General features: G+C 48.3%; 1 protein-coding gene across 1 annotated transcript in view; it reads left to right on the top strand.

The window, feature by feature from the left end:
* tle2a (TLE family member 2, transcriptional corepressor a) overlaps positions 1-22,545 on the top strand; it is a 28,673-nt gene extending 6,128 nt beyond the window's left edge. The window contains 21 exon segments of the mRNA XM_037468644.2: positions 1,553-1,710; positions 9,437-9,500; positions 11,598-11,642; positions 13,870-13,887; positions 13,889-13,933; positions 14,320-14,394; positions 14,884-14,963; positions 14,965-15,092; positions 15,393-15,409; positions 16,215-16,310; positions 16,792-16,836; positions 17,815-17,976; positions 18,070-18,196; positions 18,893-19,086; positions 19,323-19,402; positions 19,888-20,137; positions 20,379-20,626; positions 20,733-20,880; positions 20,982-21,132; positions 21,272-21,348; positions 21,466-22,545. Coding sequence (XP_037324541.2) covers positions 1,553-1,710; positions 9,437-9,500; positions 11,598-11,642; positions 13,870-13,887; positions 13,889-13,933; positions 14,320-14,394; positions 14,884-14,963; positions 14,965-15,092; positions 15,393-15,409; positions 16,215-16,310; positions 16,792-16,836; positions 17,815-17,976; positions 18,070-18,196; positions 18,893-19,086; positions 19,323-19,402; positions 19,888-20,137; positions 20,379-20,626; positions 20,733-20,880; positions 20,982-21,132; positions 21,272-21,348; positions 21,466-21,573 — 2,316 coding nt within the window. The 3' untranslated portion in view covers positions 21,574-22,545.
* The last annotated feature ends 1,153 nt before the right edge of the window (positions 22,546-23,698 follow it).

Below are 23,698 nucleotides of genomic sequence, written 5' to 3'. Positions count from 1 at the left end.
CGCTCCAGCCATCTTTTATATAGATATTCATTTCTTCCGCTCTTTCCTCTGTATTCTGCTTTTCGTCTCTTCCGATGACGTCTCACCTGCCGAAACACCTCCCACGCTTTTTTTTTTCTTTTGTCCGTCCCTCTCCCCGCTGTCACGCCCGTGGACATGCGTGTTTCATTGCACATGCGCGTTATGTACCGTGGGCGCGCTCTGTTCTCGTCGCGTCAACATGCCCCGTCGCCTTAAACACTCTGTTGCGTTCCCCCCGTGGCATTATTTCCAGCTTGGAGTCAAGTGGTGTGATTAAGTCGTGGATTAATTGACGTGTGACAGACCCCGCAGGTGTGTAGTACTTACACAAGTGTTTTTGTTGTGTACCAATGAATCATCAATGCTGTAATTCCACACTCGGTGAACTCTGCTCGCAGGATATTTTGTTGAGCTGCAAAAGAGGGCAGTGTTTTTTTTGTTTTTAGTATTCCCTTGAGATGCATTATGGGAAAGAGCCACCATACATTGGGCAAAGGTTCTAGATGCAGAACATACCAAAGATGAGCCGCTAACTCGCGTATTAAATAGTCTTGTCATACTTTGTTTTGGATGCAAACAGGCGCTGTTTTGCCAACGTCGTTGGGAGCTGCTACTAAATGAATTAAAATAATTTAACAGTAAGTCAAATTCAAACAAAGCTTCATAACCAGTTGAGGTGCACAGTAGGGAAAAGTGAGATGCGGTCCTCTGCTTAACTGCTGCGGGAAAGATGTTGCCGCTGTGGCAGCTGGATCGTAACCGTTCTCACTCCACGAAAAGCTTTATTTCATCAGCAGATGTTACACATCTGCAAAAATTCAACTTGATCTATTCTAAAGTACCCCTCCAGAAATAAACAAAAAAACATTACGGGGTTATTCTTGGAGCTTTTGTTTTTACATTTTGCTCTATTTGTGGGTTTTATCTTAACTCTATCCTCCCTCAATGTTCTTTTGCATTTCACCTCTTTTTTTTTTTTTAATTCACCCAATTTTTCCAAAAACTGGCCCCCTAATAAACTTTGCAAAATGTTCTGTGCTTTACTGTAAATTAACCTCTTACTTGACCGATGTGAAGCTGGTGAACCGGCTGTCTCCGGGGCCCGTGGTCCTCCGCGTTCTGTTATTTTGACGGAGAGCCAAATCGACTGACAGACGTACAGACCCCCGCCCCCCCCTCCCCCCACACCGCCGGTCCAGCTCTCTGCCCCCTTTTGTCTGCCTGTCCTGCAGCATTACCCCCTTGGTTGTAGCCTCCTAATTGCTCTGAACCCTGTGGAGATGGGACACTAAGTACCAGGTTCGGAGGGGTCTTTAGTTATGGTGGGGTCCCCTGACCCCCCCGTCCCCCGTCCCCCTCCTCGATTTCTTTCGTATGTTCAATGGCAAGTCTGAGTAGAACAATCATAACTGACAATATGAAATGGTGGATATTAGATATACAAACTTTAAAATGCCAAAAATGATTGCAACTCCCCTGTACTATTACATCTGTTATTAAAATCCTTAAGTTGGCGTTCTTCTCTTCTCAGGCGCCTTTGCAGCCACCCCCGGGGTCCTCGGCCTCAGTGGTGGCAGCAGCAGCAGCCGCGGCGGCGTCGGGGGCGCCCCAGTCGCTGAAGCTCACCTACCCGGAGACCTTGGACCGCATCAAGGAGGAGTTCCAGTTCCTCCAGACCCAGTACCACAGGTGAGTGTTTAGTACGGGCCTTTTGTCGATACGTCTACACAAAGGCCGTTAGTGAAGCATGTTGATTGACCTGTGCGGTGTGCATGTGTACGCGCACAGAGCCACACCCAAACGCTGACGATGCAAAGCTACGCAACCTTTTAGACTCGCTCGCATGGCACGGTTTCCTGGCCCCGTGTGTCGTTTGGTCGTTTGGTCTTCCCTCCAGGATGGGCGCGTGCATACATCGGCTCACGGCTGGGTTTGGTAGTCTCCTTCTTCAAGGAAATTAGAAACTTTAATATTAACAAATAATGAATAAAAGGTCCCTACAAAATAAAGAAGGAAAAAAGGAGCTGTTGCGAGACTGTTATAAGAAGGTCAGACTGGTGTTGCAGATTCTGGATTTTTCTTAGCCCCGCCCCCGAGCTACTTTCACTGTAAACTAGTATGCAACACTGTGCTGGTGTCGTCTCCGGTTGTGAAAACTTAAATGCATTGTGCCATTGCTCGTTCCAACCCGAGCTTCTGATCTTCTTGCACCGCCGTGTGGTGTGTTGTATCTGCAGGAATGTGGCCAGAATGCCTTTTTGAATGTGGGATTTGGGGCTCACTATAGAGGCCAACCCTGCCCCCCCTCCCCTCACACTCTCTTCTTGTGGCACACCTTCACAGGGCCCCCACCCTCTCACTCCCCTTACTCTCCCCCGCTCGTCCCGCTTTGATTTAGCCGGCCAGAATATGGCCCCCCTCCCTTTCTGTTCCACTTCAAACTTCTTTTGTTCTGCTGCCCCTGGCCACAGCCCCTCCAGCCCCTGGGGCTACTACTGCCTCCTTGTACACACACACACACAAATGCCTGCCTGTGCTTGTGTGTGCGTGCGTCTGTATACCTCTGTCCATTCTGCTCACCCAACCCTCTAAACTCGCCATTACTGAGCCCAGAATGCCTGGTTCAGGTACTTCAGTCTCGACCCCCAAATAGGCCCTAAAATCAGCAGGATATATTCTAGGCTTCAGTGGAATGACGGAGAATGTACTGATACGTAGTTTTGCAATACACTAATATTTATTTTATCAGGTTGGGTTGCTTCTAGTAGGTCTGCTTCTGGGTTTCATCACTTTATGCACTTCATTGGACATTTCAATATGAGCTTATCTAGGACAGTAAGGCCTATCCGAGGACGATCCAAGGCTTCCGCCCTGCCACCATTTCATGGAAAAACGGGGGGGGGGGGGGGGAGAAACATTTGCGTGACGTCAATGAATCAAGTCCCTTTTCCCCCTAGTTGTTTTATCATAATACTTTATGTCTGCACCACCGCCGCTGTGAACAACACGGGGTCACTGAAGTCAGAGGTTTCAGTCCAGAGGAAAGTGTGGTAGGGTTTCTGTTTTTTGTGGCCCGGGTCCTCGCAGGCAATCTGTCATTCAACAGATTTCAGTTCATGAGATTGTGAGTTTAGTTGATCCGCATTTTAATGGTGACAGTCAAAATTCTGTGGGCCCACAGTGCAGCCTGTAATTTACAAGAGTGTAAAATGATGCTAAAGAGCCGCGTGGTCTCGCCCCGCTATTAAACCTGATTGTGTCGGAGTTTTTAAGGGTTCGGTCAGTTGTTGGTGCCAAACAAAGTCACTAAAGCCGCAGCAGAGACGATTGTATGGACAGCGTTAAAAATCACGATCAGGGGACACTTAGTTCTACTCCAGCACATCTATTAGCGTGATAATGGCAAGCGTACCCCCAAAAACACGCAGAAAATGTGGATGGAAATAGATATATAACTTTTACTTGGCTTTTATTTCATCGTGTGTGTGTGTGTGTGTGTGTGTGTGTGTGTGTGTGTGTGTGTGTGTGTGTGTGTGTGTGTGTGTGTGTGTGTGTGTGTGTGTGTGTGTGTGTGTGTGTGTGTGTGTGTGTGTGTGTGTGTGTGTGTGTGTGTGTGTGTGTGGCGTGAATCCCAGGAGACAATCACAGTCATGCACATCGACGCCTCCTGAGCCAGATGCTGTTCTCCGGTCATAAAACGGCCATTAAGTTGTAAAATGAGGAGTCACCCTTTAACATCACAAGCGCCTCCATAAAGACACTTGACTCTCTCCCATGACGTGTAACTCTGACATGTGGACCCCCTCGGCCCTGTTCTGTTCGCATCTCTATTTAAGCCTGCTTGGGGGGGACGAGGCCGCGGCCGGTCAGGTTAGCGCTGGCCTTGTTTCCGTCCTCCTGCAGTCGGGGTGGAAGTGCGGATCCACGCGATTCTCCCGTCCGATTGCAATCGGATCGCCGTTCACGCGACGCCCGGGGAAAACGCCGCCGATGCGCCCACACAGCCAGACGCCAGCACGCCGACCCGTTCAGGCGGACCCCCTGAATCTGGTGCGCGTGCTTCGAGCGCTTCCGCGGTGTACGTGCCACCCCAATTATCGCCGCACACAAATGGCAGACGTCTAGAAATAGACGGGCTTAGCTGCGTATTTTGTCTGCAGCGAAGGTGGCTGGATTTCTTTTATAGATGTTGGATTAGACGACAGGAAATAGACGGAGGGAAGGGATTAGCGCCGATGAGCTGGAAGTGTGTGTGTGGCTCATTGGTTTTGGTGCCATCTGTGTGGTTGGTATGAAGGGTACTAAGGACCCTAAAGAAAGGGAAGGGTTGCTTAATTAAAGGGTCATCGGGGGGTCAGTGACTGCTTTTTGGTGTGTGTGTGTGTGTGTGTTACCTCTAAACAGGCTGTAATCAGCAGGCTGCAGGATGATGGGAGGAGCTGCTGACACATCGCTCTCATTACTGTAATTCTTTCTTTAAACACACACACACACAGTTTGCTTTGTGTGTGGTCTGTAGGGGAAGGTGGGCTCTCCACTTACTGCTAACATGCTGCCACTCATCACTTTGGAGCACCCTTTACTTCTCTTTGCCCAAATCCTACCCGGCTGTCGTAACCTCACACGCAGTGCGTTTGTCTAAATATTTGCCCGTCACATGATCACATGATGATCAGCAGTCAAACGGCGGCGGGTTCCAGCTGCACTTCTTTTCTTTGTCTTGGTCAATTGGACAAAATAAACAATTTTTAAGGTGTTGCTGAGAAATTGTAATGGTCACTTTTCATTATTGGTGCATCATGTCCATTATTTCTTTTCATTAACAAACTTTGTTGAGCTGAAAAGATAACGGATTATTGATTCAGTTAGGATTGTTTTTTTTTTCAGGGGAAAAAGTCATCCTTCTCGTACAAAATAAGATTAATGGATGCATAAAAAAAATCTCTCTTGGGACGCATGGATTCTGTGCGTACGCATTCTGACGACATTCAGTGTTTTCGCGCCTAACAGCCAATTAGTTGTCTTATTTAAAATGGACATGGAATGGCATTTTCACTCCTTTTTTATAGAAATGCCTGTTCACCAGAGCTCAGTAGTGTCAGATATGCATGGAAGAAAGTTCCCGAGTAGGCGATGCAGATGAGTCGGTCTGGATTTAATTGAATAGATCTTCTACGGGGGTGGAGTTTGCACACGTTCTTCCCCGCGCGTCTGCGTGGGCTCTCCTCCCTCAGTCCAAAGACATGCTCCGGGGGGTTCGGTTAATTGGGGACTCTAAATTGCCCGTCGGTGGGTGTGTGTGTGTGTGTATGTGAGAGTGAGTGGTTGGCCCATCGCTGTCGGCCCTGTGATTGGCTGGCGACCGGCCCGGGTTAGGGGCCCCGAAGATGACTGACTGGTGTCTGTTGGTGTGACTAATTGCAGAAAATAGTCAGACCGTCCTCCTCCAATAGTCACTTGACTGTCTGTCGCCCACTAAATGATGACATTTTATCTGCTTTAGGGAGGGCAGACGGGTTGTTCTTCATTGTCGCGTGCATATTTTGTTCGTGGATCGGTTTGTGTGCTACAACCTCTCCTTTTTATAAAGGTGTGTGTGTGTAGAGAGGGCTACGGTTGGCCTGCTGTTGTGCAACAAGATCCCAGCTTTGTTTAATGTGTGTGTGTGGGTGTGCGTCTTTGCTCTGGTGCACACCCTTGAGAGATGATAAAAGTAGTTTGATTCCAGGGGAGCAGGGAGCTCTCGTTCATCAATAGTTAATGTGATGTAAAGGGAACCGTCACATACCTGCAGGCTGGCGGGCTAAATGCCGCTGACGCTGTGAAGGCACGACACCAATGCAGTTGCTACGTGGCTCCCACCCATGTTTGTGTGTGTGTGTGTGTGTGTGTGTTCTCTTCTGGCTGGTAGCGCTGTATTTGCATAGCACATAGTGTCAGAGACGACGCTTGTTTGCCAAGAAGACGAAGGGCCCCAGACTGCATAACAAGTTGGAGTTCTGAATTGACGGAGAGGCACCAGACTTGGAAGCAGCATGTCCGGATTAACGAGGATCACAAGGTTTAGTGGAGACCGATTTTTGCCCGGAAATGTTTCTATATTGAAAAAGATGGATGTGTGACGTCGCTGTAAAATGTGGCATTTGGGCCATTTTAATAGATGATGCAGTCGGGGGGGGGGGGGGCTGCACCAGATCCCCAAAAATATAGGCCCTCGCTTACCCTTCATAGCCGTTGTGTTCTGAGATGGGTGACGTTATGTTGTATGAGAATAGTGAGTGAAATAACAGCAATGCAGTGTCTCACTCATGTAACGCACCACATTTATAACAATGAAATTTAAATGTTAAGTGATAGATAATCAATTATCTACAGTTAAGGCTCTGTGCCTAATAAAGGGCTCAGTTTTTAATTTTTATGAAAATAAACCTTTTTTTTTTTTTAAATCAGCTGGCACCAACTCATTTAATGATTGTGTTTCTGCAGCCCTGCTCCCTCTGATCAATGTTCTCTTCTCCAAAAATAGTCACGCAACCAGAGATTCTGTAAAATAATCAATGAGGGAATGGTGAAATTAAAAGTATTGTTCAGAACCCGCCCTCCCCGAGCACCCGGTAGCCCGTTTCAAACATGCAGACTGAAAATGCAGTCTGCACATTTCTACAAAGTACAGGGTCTTAATTAGATGCCTCGCTGTCTGTCGGCTCTCGATAGTGTGCGTTTGTGTGTGTGTGTGTGTGTTTATTTAGCAGGTTTGTGTGGGCGTTCCAAACTGTATGTGTGCTCACAAGCGTGTTTTGTCGATGTGCCCGCGGGCCTGCAGTGTATATGCGCTGTATGTATGTAGCTTTAGTTTGCACACGCGCACACCTAAATCCTTCCATCCTTCATGTTTAATGTGTGTGTGCGTGTGTGTGTGTCGCAGTAGAGCACTGACAGAGCTGTCTGGAGGCTGGCAGGCTGCAGATTTGTAGCGCATTCGGCTGATCATCTTATCTCCTGTCACCGCCAGTGAAAGATTGGAGGAACCGAGCCCACCGCGGCGCACGTGCACACAAACGCATGCACGCACGTGCTGTTATATCTCCTTTTTTTTGGCCTGCTCTCTCCGTCTCACTCACTCAGCCTTGTTTTTTCTCTGTTGCTTTGTCTTTTCGTCCTGCAGACCTCTCTTTCTCTTTCTCTCTTTCTCTCTCTTTCTCTCGGTAAATGGGGCTGAGCTGAAGACTAATTATTAAAGGCAATCCTTTCGACATGATGTACTCGATTCCTGCCCCCCGCTCCAGGCCCGGACCCCCCCCCCCCCCCCTCCAATATGCGCCTACAGAGCCACAAAATGACACACACATACAGTAATTTAATTCCTTGAAGTCCATTTTGTGGGGACCGGTTATTTCTTTCTGACCTTGGGGTCTTTCCTGTAAGTGTGTGTGTGTGTGTGTGTCTGTGTTTCTGTGTGTGTGTGTGTGTGTGTGTGTGGTGAAGAAGCGACCATACTGCCATATTTGGAATGCGGAGGCAGCAGGGACCTGTCAATCAAAGTAATGGCGCCGTAAAGCATTCTCTGCTTTATGGTCCATTTTACTCTGGACTGTAATTTACCAGATTAACATCATGCTGTGTTAAGAAAAAACATAAATATGAATTTAATCCATAAACTCAAGACTACAATGTTTAGAGAGATGATCAATCCGTTTCTCATCGTCTTCTACGCAATCCGACTTCTTTCTGCTAGTCAGAGACTGAAAGTTTTGAGACTTATTGACATCTGCTTATCTGCATTAAAATAATTACGTCTTTTGATTTTTTTGTCCGTTGTAAGACCTCAACAGACGAAGCTTTTTTTTTTTTTTTTTTTTCAAGTAATAACTCAAACAATCCACAGATTATCAATTCACAAAAGTCTGAACGAATCACAGCAGGATTTGCTACAACAATCTCACTTTTCTCTGTGCTTATCAATAACTCTTCTTATGTCTAGTGTGTCTCTAGCTCTGCTTCACCAAGCTCCTCCCAACTTCGTCATAATGAACACACACACACACACACACAGTCGCATTAGTTAGTCCTCATCCCAGAGTGGCTTGTGCCGAGAGGCAATTCCACTGTAATAAAATCTATTGGGGTGGTTTAATCCTCACTCCCACCCTCCACCTCCCCTCCCCCCTCTCTCCCGCTCCTCGCCGTGCTTCTCGCTTATCCCTCTTCCCCTCAACTGACTGGCAATGATAAATGAGTCAATTAGGTGTGTGTGTGTGTGTGTGTGTGTGTGTGTGTGCGAGCAGCGTTTGAGGAGGGGAGGTGATGGGGCCGTTATTACCTGTTGCTGTTGGGGGGGGTAATGTTGCGGTATTAATCATATTCTAATTTCCCGCCGCCAAACGACTCCCTCCACCCCCCTCGACCCGCCTCACCGCACCCCTCCACCCCCCCCACACACACACCCGTCCATCCATCTATCTCTCCTGCTGCCCGCAAACAAGTTGGCTTACACTGCCTAGGGCCCGGAATATACCGCCTCTCTGGGGAGGGGGAGGAAGAGAGGCGGGGGGGGGGGGGGGGGGAGATGAGGAGAGAGAGCTGCAGAGTAACAAGGGAGGTGTTTGCGCGATTGGACCTGATATACAAACACATTTAGAAATGGAAGTGTGTGTGTTTGCGTGCGTGCGTTATTGTGTTTTAGAGGACACCAGAGACTAGATTCTGTGCGAGGAGAGAGCGACGGAGCCGGAGGATAGACAGAAAATATGGGACACGTGGGAGAGGTGGTGTTTTGCTGGTGTGTGTGTGTTGTGTGTGTCTGTGTGGTACCACAACAGACCTCGCTGCGGTTGCCTCACATGCTTACAACACACACGGGTCACCTCCTGAACAGAAGGAGGGAGAAGTGATTGTTAAAACAGAAAAAAAGAGGCAATGTATTACACACCCAGACCGAACTGGCACTTTTGAACCACTTAAAGCTGAAGCTTTGACTTCGGGGGGAAACTTGGCAGGCGGCGCAGTCGAAGGTGAAAGAAGGCTGCACGGACGGGAGGACTGGCTGATAATTGGGCAAGAAACAAAATGAGGATGAGTGGAGGGCACAGGGATAGATTGAGAATTGTCCAGAGAGAGAGAGAGCGAGAGAGAGAGAGAGAGACCTTGGATGTGCCTGCAGTCTTGGCCGGGTTTCAGGCTCCGAGCGTGACTTTGTCTATTTCTGCTCTGCTCTGAGGTGATAATGGGCTGTCAGCACTCCAGTCACCCGGCCCTCTCCTCCCCCCACTGGGTGTGAGGGAGAAGGGGAAAAGAGAGGGAGGGGTGACGAACGAGCAGGGAGTCATTTGTTTTCATAATGTTAATTGCATTGTGTGTTTTTTTTTGTGATGTGAGACAAAACAATTAATTTTCTTTCGTTTTTCCTCTGTTGCAGTTTGAAACTGGAATGTGAGAAATTGGCCACAGAGAAGACGGAGATCCAGAGGCACTACGTTATGGTGAGACGCCACACACACACACACACACACACACACACACACACACACACACACCAAGGCCATGTCTCTCCACGACACATGGGATGCCAAGTCTGCTGAATTCCTTTCATCTGCCAACAGCTGCCAAACACCCACCAAAAAACACACGCAAGACCACCCACCGACACACACACACACACACACACACACGCACACACCGACACACACATGATAGGACTTCAGGATAAATGGCACCTGCATGTGCAGGAAATGCTTGTCCTTGCTTATGAAAGTGTTTTCTTTTTCTTTCTGAGATGTGTACTCCCGGGACTCGCTGCAGCGCTCTGTGGTCCACGGTGTTGAGTTTATGGCGCTGAGTATCAAACTCCTTCGTGCCGAACTGTGGAATCCGATGCCTGGTCCGATTCAAGCGCTTTCCTTGATCACACACACAAAAATGAGTGTGTGTGTGTGTGTGTTAGAAGTAATTGTGATCACATGGTTTGCTCTCTGACACTGCAGCTTAATTGGCCCACTCATTTTAGATATTCCTATAAAGTTTGAAGCTTTTGCGTCCCATCGCGGGGGGTGGGGGAGAAGGGGGGGGGGGTAGATGTAGCTGGCACCAAGCATACCCCAGGTCTCCTTTTCCTGGCAGATGATTTGGGTTTGAATGTTGCTAAGCAACAGGAGAAACTTGGCACGGCAACTGCCAGGCAGCTGCCAGGAAAAGCGTCTTTTATGGTGGCACACACAGAAAAAAAAAAGGAACGCATACACACACACGCACACGCACACACACACACACGCACACATGCGCCGGGGGACCGTGGCCACAAAGTACGTTGATACACACGTCTACAGAGTTGCATGCGTGTGCTACAAAACATGCACACCTGCACGTGCACGCACACATACACACACACACACACACACACGGGCGTGCTAACTGCCAGAGAAGACGTCTGGAGAGCGAGGGGAGCGCTGCATCTCCTCTCCCGTCCTGCCAGCGTGTTCTGGCTGCCTGGTTACCAATCTCCTCTCCTCTCCAAGACCAGCCACGCTGAAAAGCAAATGTCAGCCTGTCACTTTGAAGGCATCCGGCTTAAAAATGCTCTCCTCCTTCCATCTCTGAAGGGAGGGAGGGAGGGGGAGAGAGAGAGAGAGAGAGACACTCACCTGTCCCCCTCCCTCCTCTCTCTGTGGCATTCATCTCCTCCTGCACTCCCCCCGTAGCTCCTTGTACTTTTTGGGTAAAAGCCAGGGTCAAAAAATAGTCTGTCACCTTCCTCCGGCCCGCCGACAATTTCCCCCGCTTCGGGTTTCTGGCCTCCGCGCCGCGCCTCGGGGTCATTTATGTGCCGCTGACTTTCAGCCGAGTCGAGGTGAAATTAGTGGCATTGTTCCCGTTGGGGACATGCGTGCACGTTCAGAGTGCACGTTCAGAGTGCACGTTCAGAGTGCACGTTGCGAGGGGCTGGCGGCGTCGTCTGAAGCTCGGCACCCAGAAAATGATTTTGTGAGTGGCTCTGGGCTCGCGCCGTTGAATTAATTTGCGTTATTTATTCGAGGAAGAGTCGCACGTGAGGAAGTGAGCGGTTTGAAGACGGCAACTCGCCGTCGTCCCGGACTCCTTTTTAAGTGTCCCCTCGTCCTGTCAAAAGTATCTAATAAACGGCTTGAAAACTTGAATTGAAAAGGAGCTAATTGAATATTTAATGGGGTCTACTTTTTTTTTTTTACACCTTTTGTGTGCCAGTGATATTTGCATCGATGGAAGTGACTGTAGGATTGATTCATTTTTTATTCAATATGTGTTATCAGATATCCTGTCATTTCTAGGATGGAACAGTGGTTTTTTACCTTTACTTTTTTATTTTTATATGTAATTCACAGTATCAAGATTGGTTTTGGTAATACATTGGCTTGCTTTGTTTTTATTCCCTTAAATTCTCATTCTGTCTTTTAAAAATGATTATTCTCATTTCCACATCAACATGGAAAATATTCATTTATATCATTTTTTTTTTTAATCTACTCATGAAAAATGTTTTGCCCTTTGGTCAACTTTAATTCTTTCTGATCCCTTGTGTTAACTAATGTCCTCCTGTGTTTCAGTATTACGAGATGTCCTACGGCCTTAACATTGAAATGCACAAACAGGTGAGTTGGATCCGTCTCCCACAGCATTTTCTCGCCGTCTTTCTACCGCTGTAATGTCCGTCCTCTCCCCGATGGACTCATACGGCGCCGTTATGCGTCGGAGGCGTTAATAGGGTCCACAAACAATGTTCATTTCTCCACCTCGGGCAGAGAGACCGACAAGAATTCTCTGGCCTTCCTCAAGCCTCCAACTGCCTCATCCCTTCATCCTTTCATCCCTTCATCCATCCCTCACCACTCCTGACCTGCTTCTCCATCCTCATCCCCGCTTTTTCCTTTCCCTTCAATTGCTGTCTTACTTTGTCTTTTTTTTTTTTAATGCTCTTCCTCCTTAATCCCCGTTTCTTCACCTCTCCGTCCTTCTTCCTTCCCATTGATTTCTCTTCCTCTCTCATTTCCCCTCGTCACTCTGCCTCCACCTCTGTCTCATCAGACACACAGTCCATGCTGAATTTCACTTTGAATCAGGTCACTGCCTTCCTGCCGTCTACTTTTTTTTCTTTTTCTCTCTCACTCTGTTCATTTCACCATCTCAATCGCTTCGCTTTGTCATACTCCACCACCCCCCCACCGCCACCCCTCCCACATTTAGATTTTCCTCCCCGGCCTCCCCTGTTTCTTCTTTCTCTATCTCTATTTCTCTGCTACCTCCCACATCCTTCATTCATTGGCTGTAATTTTCTCAACCCAATCTGCCCTTTTCTAGCTTCCTCCCCTTCTTCCACTGCCTCCCCTTTTCATTTCCCCTCTCCCATTTTGTCTTCCCCTCTTTATCCTTTTTCTCTCGATTGCCCCCCCCCCCCCCAGCTCTTTCTCTCCCTCCCTCTCCAGAAGATGTCACTTAGTAGTTGGAGTTCTCTAACAAGAATCATTGTGTCTCCCTTGGGGTGGGTGATGGATTCAGAGGGTGGAGGGAATCGTGGGGGGGGGGAGGGAGCACGCTGCTTTGCTGAAAAAGGGAGAGTGGAGGGAGGGGGGAGAGCAATATGTGCGCGGGAGGAATGAGCGAGAGGGGGAGAAAAAGGAGAGGTGGAAGTCAGTCCGGCATCAATAAATCACTTAGGAGAGAGAATGAGATGGGGGGGGGGGGGGGGGGGGGGAGTGGAGAAAGAGAGAGAGAGAGAGAGAGAGAGACACACACACCCACACACACACACACACACACACACACACACACACACACACACACACACACACACACACACACACACACACACACACACACACACACACACACACACACACACACACACACACACACACACACACACACACACACACACACACACACAGAGTCATGCAGAGTCTAGCCGTCAACAAGAAAAACCGCCTGCGGCCATAATGATGTTGTCATGATCTCTGCATGCATATCATTACTAGCCCTAACAGCCTGGCTGGATATGCTGCAAAGTGTGTGTGTGTGTCTGTGTCTCCATGTCTGTGTGCGTGTGTATGTTGGACATAACAACGCTTCGAACACTGATTACTGCACTAATACTGGGAAGGGTTGGGGATGGGATGGGAGGAAACGTCACCAAACGGAGTGCGATGGAGAGAGTAGAGAGCGATGGGGGGGAGGGAGGGAGGGAGGGAGGGAGGGAGAGTGTGCTGTGTAGTAGAGCTGATCGAGACGGACACACACCCACAGCAGGAATCACTGACCCCCCAGGAGGGAACGCACACACTCGAGCATGCGAAATGCGGACGCACAAAGACACACAGACATGCAAGGGGGCACATAAGAAACAGGTTTGTGCGCACACACACACACACACACACACACCACGAGACTCACACGAGACTCACACAATGAGAAAAGAAGGTGAATCTTGCATCTTTTCTTGCATCTCACACACGCACACACACACACACACACACTGTGTGGGCTGGCTGAGGCCGCAGCAGATGCCGGCCATGAATATTTTAGCCAATCTCCCTGGCAGAGTTTCCATTTGCATGGACCAAATGTAAGCAGCTGAAATATTTACCACATTGGCCCTGGGAGAAGCAGGCCACAGCCGTGTGTGTGTGTGTGTGTGTGTGTGTGTGTGTGTGTGTGTGTGTGTGTGTGTGTGGTGTGTGTGTGTGTGTGTGTGTGTGTGTGTGTGTGTGTGTGTGTGTGTGTGTGTGTTCTTTCTGTTCAAGCTCCATCTAAGCTGTTTGTGTGTGTGTGTTCATCGAAGCAACAGTATCTTTTTTTTATTCTTCTTTTTCTTCCCCCTTTCAGACGGAGATTGCCAAGCGGTTTGAACGTGATCTGTGCTCAGCTCATCCCATTCCTGTCACAGGAGGTGGGACCCCCTCCCTCTCCAACGCACACACACACACACACACACACACACACACACACACACACACACACACGCTGCATTCAGCCCTCTCTCTCCTGTCTGTCAGCGGCCCACGCAGACGCCGTGCACCAGCGTGCACACTAAACTAATAACTCGTACACGCACAGCTGCAGAAAAACAAAACTTCAAAGCACATTCCTCGACCGCCCAATGGTTGCATAAAAAAATATGTATTAAAAAAAATTCAGTTGGAGTGTTTTTCCTCCTTTTTCACACTAAACTTGATTCCGTTAACAGATCTAAAAAAAAGACATCTGAATTTTAAGTAGGGGTTTGTCCTTCTGAATCCTCACTGACCTCCTGTTTTTTTTTTTTTTTTTTCACAGCACCAGCAACAGGTGGTCCAGGCCATGGAGCGCGCCAAACAGGTGACCATGGGGGAGCTAAATGCTTCGATAGGGGTACGTGGGCTCCCCCCTCTGCCTCATAGCGTGTGTACCATATCCCATATTTATTTGACCTTCTTTTTATTGAGGCATAAACTAAATTTTAGATTCACCGGTAGGATTTTATTTTTTCCATTTTACTCAGGTGGCCTCACCAGCTACCTGAACACCAACATCTAAGTCGGGTCCTGTCTAAGGTCCACGTTATATTACCAATTGTTACATGCAAATTAGGTTAAAAAGAATAACATTTTTAATAAGTTTTAGACATTTTTCATTTCTTCTCCATCACGCTGATTAGGCCACAACATTTTGCCTCCCAAAGAGCCCCCCCCCCGTTGAACTCGGCATTCGTCCCCTTGTACACATCGCAGCACTTAGTTCCCTCTTCCTCCTCTTGATCACTTCACGTTTGAACCACTTCGTCATTGCTGTAAGTTACGCAATTCTCTCTCTCCTCTCTCTCCTCTTTGTGTTATTTCTTGCGTTCCTCCCTCTCTGCAGCAGCAGCTCCAGGCCCAGCACCTCTCCCAGCATGCACAGGGTCTGCCGATGGGCCCGCACCCGTCGGGGCTGTCCCACCCGGCTGGCGCTGGGCGGGGGGTCCAGCTTGCTGGCCTTGTCCGGGGCTCTGGGGGCCCAGTTAGCTGCGAAGGACGAGAGAGCCCACCTGGAGGCCGCCGCCGCCGCCGCTGCTGCGGAGCACCACAGAGGTACGGAGCTTTAAATCGATGCTCTGCTCGGAATGCAATGTTGTTAATGGAAAGGCGTCTCTCTGGGGGGGAGGGGGGGGTACAAGCTTGGCTTGTTAGATCTCGATGATTGACTTGTTTTGGGATCTTTTTTTGGCAGACCACGGGACTGTTGATTTTACACCCCTCTAGGATTTTCTTTTCCCCCACTGAGTCATCAGCTGTGGAGTGACGTAAAGTACAAAGTGATGATGTTGCATTTGTGTGTTTTGTGTTGTTGTCGGCACACGCTGGATGCGTCCTGGTGCTTGGGATGGACAGACCGTGAAGCCGGACCAGTGAGTACAAATTACTGCACAATCACTGACGCCACACACCGTCTCCCTCATCCGCCCGTAAGGCAATTATTTATACTGTCGAAAGTGTTTTTACATTAAGCTTTAATTAGTCTTTTATTTATCATGGCAAAAAAAACATACTCTAACATTAAAGAAATAAAAACATGCATACAAAAAAACGTCTTTAGGATAGTATATATTATAAGTAGCACTTTCGTTGGCTCCCATCAGAAATGATAAAGCGTAACCATTATTTTTCCTGATTAATATATTTCCATGATAATATTTCTTATTTTGACCTATCCCTTGGTTGATGATGAACCCTTTTATGGAAACAATTTAGATCTCAACATTGCGTCAATACCACAAAAACATTGTGACAATACCAGTTTAGAAAACTGTCCACGAGTGCCAAAATGCACCCGGACCGCTGCGCAGCCCTTTCCTCTTTCTGCTGCCGTAAAGACATTTTTGAGCATTCCCTTTCTTCGTCTCACTCCTTCAGCGAGCCGGCCAATCGATGGGGGCTGATATTCCTTCACATTCATCTCCGCAGCCTGTGAGCCTGATGTGATTTATGCGGCCCCTCTCGCCTCATTATCACCCTCTTCCTCCCTCTCGCCCTTTCCCCCCCCCCCCCCCCCACTCCTTCCTTCCTTCCTTCATTTGCCTCTTTGTGCCCACATGCAACCCCCCCTCCCACCCCCCTTATCTCCCATCCTCTTTGCCTCGCCGTCTTGCTCTTTTTTTTTCCTTTTTTCTTTTTCTCACCCCTCTCGCTTTCTTTCTCCTCCCCCCTCTGCAGAGCTCTCTGTCCAACGGGGATAAGGGGCGCGCAGCAGACTACCTCAGTAACGGCAAGAAGAGGAAAGCTGATGAGAAGGAGTTCATGACTGACTATGTGAGTTACTTTAATAAAACTGTTAAATATAACTGAAGGAAAGGTTACACCCCAACGCTGCAAGCCAGATGAGACCAGTGGTGTCTGTACTGTGGACTTTGGAGGCCTGCTTTATTTTTTATCTTTTAGACTTTGCAATATTCACACACTCTCGACTGTACTGTCATCGCTGTATTAGTGGTCCTGTTTCTGTGGGAAAGCGAATACATTAAGGACTGATTTTTTTTAGATGAATTAATCTAGGGAAGTTATTCTATTATTACTATGCGGCATTAAGAAAACAGAGGCTCAGAGGATGTCACCTTTCCAAGCTGACATCCATCCGTAGTGTTAACCAGTCAAAACAACAAAAATACCAAATGAAAGTTATTCCAGTGGGTTCCGTTTGACTTTGTGCGCGGTGTTTTTCTGCACGTGATCTACATGCATCAGACGGCCGAGCAGGAATACCTGATCCCTCCTCCTCTCTCTTCTCTCACAGGGCAGCGATGCGGATAAGAGTGATGATAATTTGGTGGTGGATGAGGTTAGTAGGAGGCCGGCGGCCTCTATTGGCCTCACTTCACCGCTTTCATCTGCATACATCATGTAAACACACCCAGCAGGACCATCTGAATAATGATAACGACAGTAACCCCCCTCCCACGTCCTCCTCCACCTCTGCCTGCTTTGTTTTACAGCAAACACAACCATAAAGTACAAATGCATGTGACTGCAATTCCTGCTTTCTGCTGTATTTATGTACAGTGATCAGTTTAATAACAACAACTAAGGTTGCAAGATAATGGAAAGCATTGTTGTATAGTTTAACAAGATCTTTGACTTCCATATGTGTTCTATGTATGAAGCGCACATTGCTCATGAGGTGAACGTAGCTGAGGACATACCCACCTCCCGAAAAAAACATCTACATTCTTGGGTGGTTCTCCTTATGGTGCCAGAGAGTGACTTCCCTTCATGTTTAATGGAGAACAGCGTTGGCACATGCGCTTAATGGATACGTTCGCAGCCTTCAAGTCCGTGTTAAAGCTGCTGGGAGTTAACCGTACGAACATGGAAACTCCACTGTCTTTGATCTGGGCAAAAGTGTACGAAGAGCTTTTAAGAGGCTTTGATTGGATTGGATTGATAAGTTAATGATTTTATTATTATTATTATTTATTATTTATTATCATTTATATATTTTTTTTCTCCACAGACGGATATAACCTAAACTGATTTATGTTTGAAACACATTGGGGAGTGTTTTTGACAGGAACAATAAGTGTAAATAATAAATCAAATATTCATGGACACCTGAATATTGTATTACCCCTAAGTAACTTAAAAATGAGTTAACCGATTGTCACTTTTCAAACAACCTAACAAAAAACAAAAAGAGTACCCCCCCAACCAAGAGAGCGACAGGTTGTTCTCTGCAGGCTTCAGCACTAAAACAATGGAATTAATGAATAACTCACCTTATCACCTTATATTTCTTATTTTTTGCTTGTTTCGTATCCAGGATCCGTCGTCCCCCCGCAGTGTGCAGTCTTACTCGTCCAGGGAGAACGGCCTGGACAAGATGCCCCCCTCCCGTAAGGAGGGCCCCCCTCAAGCGAGCCCCGCCTCCCTGGCCTCCTCGAGCAGCGCACCCTCCCCATCTCGTGGCAAAGAGCCCCCACAGGTTAGTCGACCATGCGACGACCTAGAAATCGCGCAAATGTTTTTCCTTTCTACTTAATTTCTGTCACGTGAACCCGTTTATCTGCTCTCCCAGAGGGAGAAGTCCAGCACTCCGGGTATGAAGCCTGGGACGCCCATGTCCCAAGACTCCAACACCCCGGGACCCAGCGGACCGCCGCAGTTCAGACCAGTCCCCGGCAAGCCTGGCGTGGACCCCCTCGGTAGGAACGGCCCGCGGGCGCGCTCTTATATCCCCCCGAGAACCTGAGGGAAAAAAAAACTATTCTAAATCGCCAGGAGACCAGAAAGACAAATCGATCAGATGTATGAATCTGCAGAAATGGGCTTTGTAGTGATGCTATCAGCATTGGGTGCACTAGTGTCAGACCACACACACACACACACACACACACACACACACCACCATCTGGACTTAATAAGCAGCTGTGGGGAAAAAAATGTTCAGCCCCCCTTTTTTTATGGAAAGATTAGGAGAGGTGATGGACTGTGACGGTGAGCTTTGTAATGAGCCTCAATCTATTCCACTGTTTCTCTTCATTCTCACACACACACACACACACACACACACACACACACACACCATAATGCATGCATATGTACAGGCTTGTAGATGCAGCTACACACAGGGTTGATGGAGGATGTTTATGTTTGCACGGACACATTTACACATGGGCTCGCAGCAGGACAGACTGATAACCAGCAGGGGGCAGTAGTGGTCTGGTGCTGCATCGGGTGATGGTGTCCTGCTTTTTTTGTATGGCAGGTCGGCCGCTTGTTCACAACCTGTCACTCACTGCCGTGACTCACTCTCGCAGTGACGAGTCGCCTTAAAAAGACGCGGCGTTCACTCGGCTAATTGACAACAAACCCGACTCCCTCTGGTCTCTCCCTCCCAGCTCTGGGTCTGAGGAACCCCCTGGCGGTGCAGGGAGCGTATCCTCCGGGGGCTTTCGGCCTGCCTCCCGGGGTCAACGGCGACCTGGCCGGGGCGGCGGGTTACGGCGCAGGACTCCACTTGGTCTCCCCCCAGATGAACGGAGCCGCGGTGGCGGCTGCAGCAGCTGCCGCCGGCTACGGCCGGTCTCCTGTGGTGAGCTAATCCGTCCTTCCAGTGTCTTTGTCCTATCTAATGTATTTATATATGTGTATATTTATCGAGGGGTAGCAGCTTCATTGTCGTGTATTGTTAATATATGACCTTTTGGCTTTTGGAAAGCCTCTTTGCTTTTATATGATTTCATTTCGAGCCCTTATCTGATATTGTCTTTCTACCCCCCCCCCCCCCCCCCCCCCCCCCCCCCCCACCCTTATGGCTTACTCCTCCAGGTGGGCTATGAGTCCCCACACCCACACATGAGGGTCCCCGGGCTGCCTGCCAGCCTGCAGTCAGCCTCCTCCGGAAAACCGTGAGTTACCTCCCCCTCCTCCTCCTCTGCCATCACTCAAATCTCCCCTGGTAACTTTTAGCTGCACTCGGGTTCTGCTCACATTCACCAATGAAGAATGGAAAATTCACAGAGAAATTACTTTGCTGAGAAAGTGTTTGGCTTAAAAGTAGCAAAACGTTTTGTTTTTTTTAAAACGCATTCAACCCCAAAGGACTTTAAAAAAAAAAAAGGTTTGGCGCCGGTATTTTTTATTTTATTTTGTCTTGCTTCTGCAGCAGAATGTTTGAAGTAAACAAAGTTAAATCCGGCCTTTCTTAGTCTTCCAGACATCATTAGTAAATGTCTGGTTTTAGTCACTTAGTGTAAAGTTTGTCAGAAGTATTCCTTGAAAATGTAGAAATAACAAGCTGGAGAAGGCCTAGTTTTTATCTTAAATGATTCTCATTTTCACTCATAAGTGATTTTCTCTCGTTCTCTTTTCCCTCCGTCTTCCTTCCCTGCAGCGCCTACTCGTTCCACGTGAGCGCCGACGGGCAGATGCAGCCGGTGCCCTTCCCCCCCGACGCCCTGCTGGGCCCGGGCATCCCTCGCCACGCCCGCCAGATCCACACCCTGAGCCACGGGGAGGTGGTCTGCGCCGTCACCATCAGCACTTCCACTCGCCACGTCTACACCGGGGGCAAAGGCTGCGTCAAGGTGTGGGACATCAGCCAGCCGGGAAGCAAGAGCCCCATGGCCCAGCTGGACTGTTTGGTGAGACATGCGGGAGGAGACCCAGCTGTTTGCAGATGTTACTTCACTACTTTTAAGAGTGAGGCGGGACAAAAAGACCCACTGTGTCTTTGTCCTAAAGCCAAACCCAACAGCTTTGTTATTTATCGCTGTGATGCAGCTGCGTACTTAACTTTTATCTTCGTACACCTGGTTCATCAAAAGTACCACAACAGGAAATATGTTGCTGGTTTGAAGTTGGCGTTTCACTCTGTCCAATCAGAACCGGGACAACTACATCCGCTCCTGCAAGCTGCTCTCGGACGGACGGACCTTGATCGTCGGAGGGGAGGCCAGCACGCTGTCCATCTGGGATTTGGCCACGCCCACTCCTCGCATCAAGGCGGAGCTGACGTCGTCCGCTCCGGCCTGCTACGCTCTGGCCATCTCCCCTGACAACAAGGTGTGCTTCTCCTGCTGCAGCGACGGCAACATCGTCGTCTGGGACCTTCACAACCAGACGCTGGTCAGGTGAGAGGAAAGGGGGCGGCGCAACCAAGCTGAAGTAATCATCAGATTGCAGCACTTAGGAATGAGCGGAAATCATAAAGGATGCTGTGTCCCCCCCCCATCGCAGGCAGTTCCAGGGCCACACGGACGGAGCGAGCTGCATCGACATCTCCAACGACGGCACCAAGCTGTGGACGGGGGGGCTGGACAACACGGTGCGCTGCTGGGACCTCCGGGAGGGACGGCAGCTGCAGCAGCACGACTTCACCTCGCAGGTGCACACTCGCTGAAGCCGCTCTCAAATCCACATTTCACCCCCCCCCCCCCCCCCTTTTTTGTTTTCTTTTGACACCTTTCTTCCCTCCCTCTCTTCCAGATCTTCTCTCTGGGCTACTGTCCGACAGGCGAGTGGCTGGCTGTGGGAATGGAGAGCAGCAACGTGGAAGTCCTGCACGTCTCCAAGCCCGACAAGTACCAGCTGCACCTCCACGAGAGCTGCGTTCTCTCCCTCAAGTTTGCCTACTGCGGTACACACACACACACACACACACACACACACACAGACTGTGTTGCTTCCGTTTTTTTTTGTTTTTTTTCTTCCTCCATATCTCCTCTCCTCCCCTGAGACGTTATCTGTGGATGCTTGTTGTGTGTCTCGTCCTGTAGGTAAATGGTTTGTGAGCACGGGCAAAGATAACCTCCTGAATGCATGGCGGACACCTTATGGATCCAGCATATTCCAGGTAGGCCCGGAGAACTTCTAGTCTGTAGACGCGGAAAGCACAGGTCGGATGGTGGGAACGATTCAACTTAGAAAATGATCCGTTTCTCAAACGTGCTTCGTTTCTGTGTCCCGTCAGTCGAAGGAGTCTTCGTCGGTTCTCAGCTGCGACATCTCCCCCGACGACCAGTTCATCGTCACCGGCTCCGGGGACAAGAAGGCCACAGTCTACGAAGTAATCTACTGAGCTGTGATTGGCTGATGAAGAGAAAAGAAACTAATAATAAGGGGGTGGGGCCAAGGCTCCCTCCTGCACCAATGACTGTACAGAGCGCCGGTGGCATGGAAAACAAGAGACACTTGTATTTTGTTGTTTTTGTTTACGTTTACGTAAAAGAAATAAGAAATAAGAAAGAGAAGCAAGCGGGCACAAAGTCACATCTCTGGAAAAAAAACAATCTTTGTTTTTAATGCTCTGAGAACGCTGGTTAGTCTATAGCCGCGCAATGGTGGGATTCCTCCAAAGAACTTTTGCTTTTGTTCCTTTTTTTTTAACAAAATAAAACCTCTGTAGTGAACAAGAAATTAGCAACAAAAAAAAAACTTATTTTTTTAGCCTTTTTGAATTTTACGCAAACTGTTGGACGGCATCGAGTGGAAAAAGACGTGAGACTAAAGGAAGTAAGAGAGGGGTTTGGGGGGGGGAGGCTGGGACATCCTAATGGAAGAATACTGTCCCTATTCTGTCAGCTGGTCCGGCTCCACTGCAGCAGATGCATGGCAGGGTCGTGTGTTGTGAGGTTCCAGCTATTTCTGTTCTTCTCCCGGCTAAGTTTCAGCAGCACCATGATTGTATCTCTAGAATACACGTGACCGAACAGGGCTCGGCCTTCTCCAAAGCGCCCTGAGAGTTTGTCTTTGTTCCCTTTCTCTGTAAAAGAACAAATCCAGTATTATTGTGCAGGTGTTTTTGAGGGAAACCTCCCCCCCTCCTCCCCCAAGGACACGTGACTGCAGCCAGCTCAAACCGCTCACTACTGGCACGTAGCCTCTGCTACGTCACCAACATCCTTGTCACTCAATATTAAATGTTTTTTTTTGTTGTTTTTTTATTTCATTCATTAGGGCACATATAGGCAGACAGGTATTTTCACAACTGCATCATGAACCTTGAACCTTGCTATATATGGACATGTAAATAAAGTTCTCTAAAGGCAAACAGGGATATTATCTGTGACTTGGATCTGCTTCAAGAAAACGAAGGAAACGCAAACGTAGATTTGTATCGGATCACTTCTGTTTTTGTCTTCCGTGAGAGTCTCGCAGAGAACGGATTAAAGAGCTCCTTAAGGATTGGTAGGTATGAGGAACATCTGACGTGTGTGTTTTGAGCTGCAGAAGTCAGATTCTTGCCGGGTTAAAGGTGCATGTTTAAAAAAAAAAAAAATCTTTCTCTCTCTCTCTCTCTCCGCTTAGTGTCTGCATCAACGTGTGAGGAGGCGTCCTGGGGATTAAAACCCGACGCATGAGCGCCGCTCTCGGTAAATAATGCAGCTGTACGGTTGTGTTTCTGAAACAAAAGGCTGAAGAATGGCTCGTTCCGGTAATGACACCCAGGAGGGAGCTGCAAAGTGATCGCGCGTGTAGCTGAGTGACTCTCGGATACAAAAAGCTGCAACTATGAGAGAAATTTAAGTAATGGCACACTATGCATCAAATGCAAAACTATACAGAAATATTTTATAAGAAAGTTATGAGCTTTAGCAATGATTAAACTGATTTTTTTATGTATTTTAAATTGGAGCCCAGCATCTTAAAAAAATTATACACATGGGAACAAGGTAAAAACACCAGAGACCTGAAGGGATGAACACAAGTTTGGTTTATTTTTTTCACACATAGTATTTCTTGTACAGCACGTGGGAAACTCATCAGGAGGGGAAATTACACAGTGCAGTGAAAAGAAAAAGTTCCTTGACCATGGCTTTTAAAAAGACAACCTAAACATGGTCTCGTATAACAGAAAAATATACGTTTTTATACTGTCGGACCAGAGAAAGCACAGGCAGGGGACAGACAATACTCGGTTAAATAAGAGTATCAAATCCACCGTCCCAGATATTATACAACGCTATACAACCAACTGCATAGCCGTCTATACAGCATCGTCCAGAGAGGTGCACAACAAGCTTGTGCATGATCACATAATGTGGGTCTGCCTGTCGGGAGCTAAAGAGGCAAAGGCATCAACTGTAGCTCACGCTCAAAGACCCTCGAAGTTCTCCTGTCCTGCTTCAGAAACGTCGAATGGTCTCGCTTGGATCAAACTGTAATGTGAAATGTGAAGCTGTGGCCGAGGCCTACGGAGCCGA

This window comes from Pungitius pungitius, chromosome 7 (genome assembly GCF_949316345.1).
Source record: "Pungitius pungitius chromosome 7, fPunPun2.1, whole genome shotgun sequence".
In the NCBI taxonomy this organism is placed as follows: Eukaryota; Metazoa; Chordata; class Actinopteri; order Perciformes; family Gasterosteidae; genus Pungitius; species Pungitius pungitius.
This window is presented reverse-complemented; position numbering and strand designations above follow the sequence as displayed.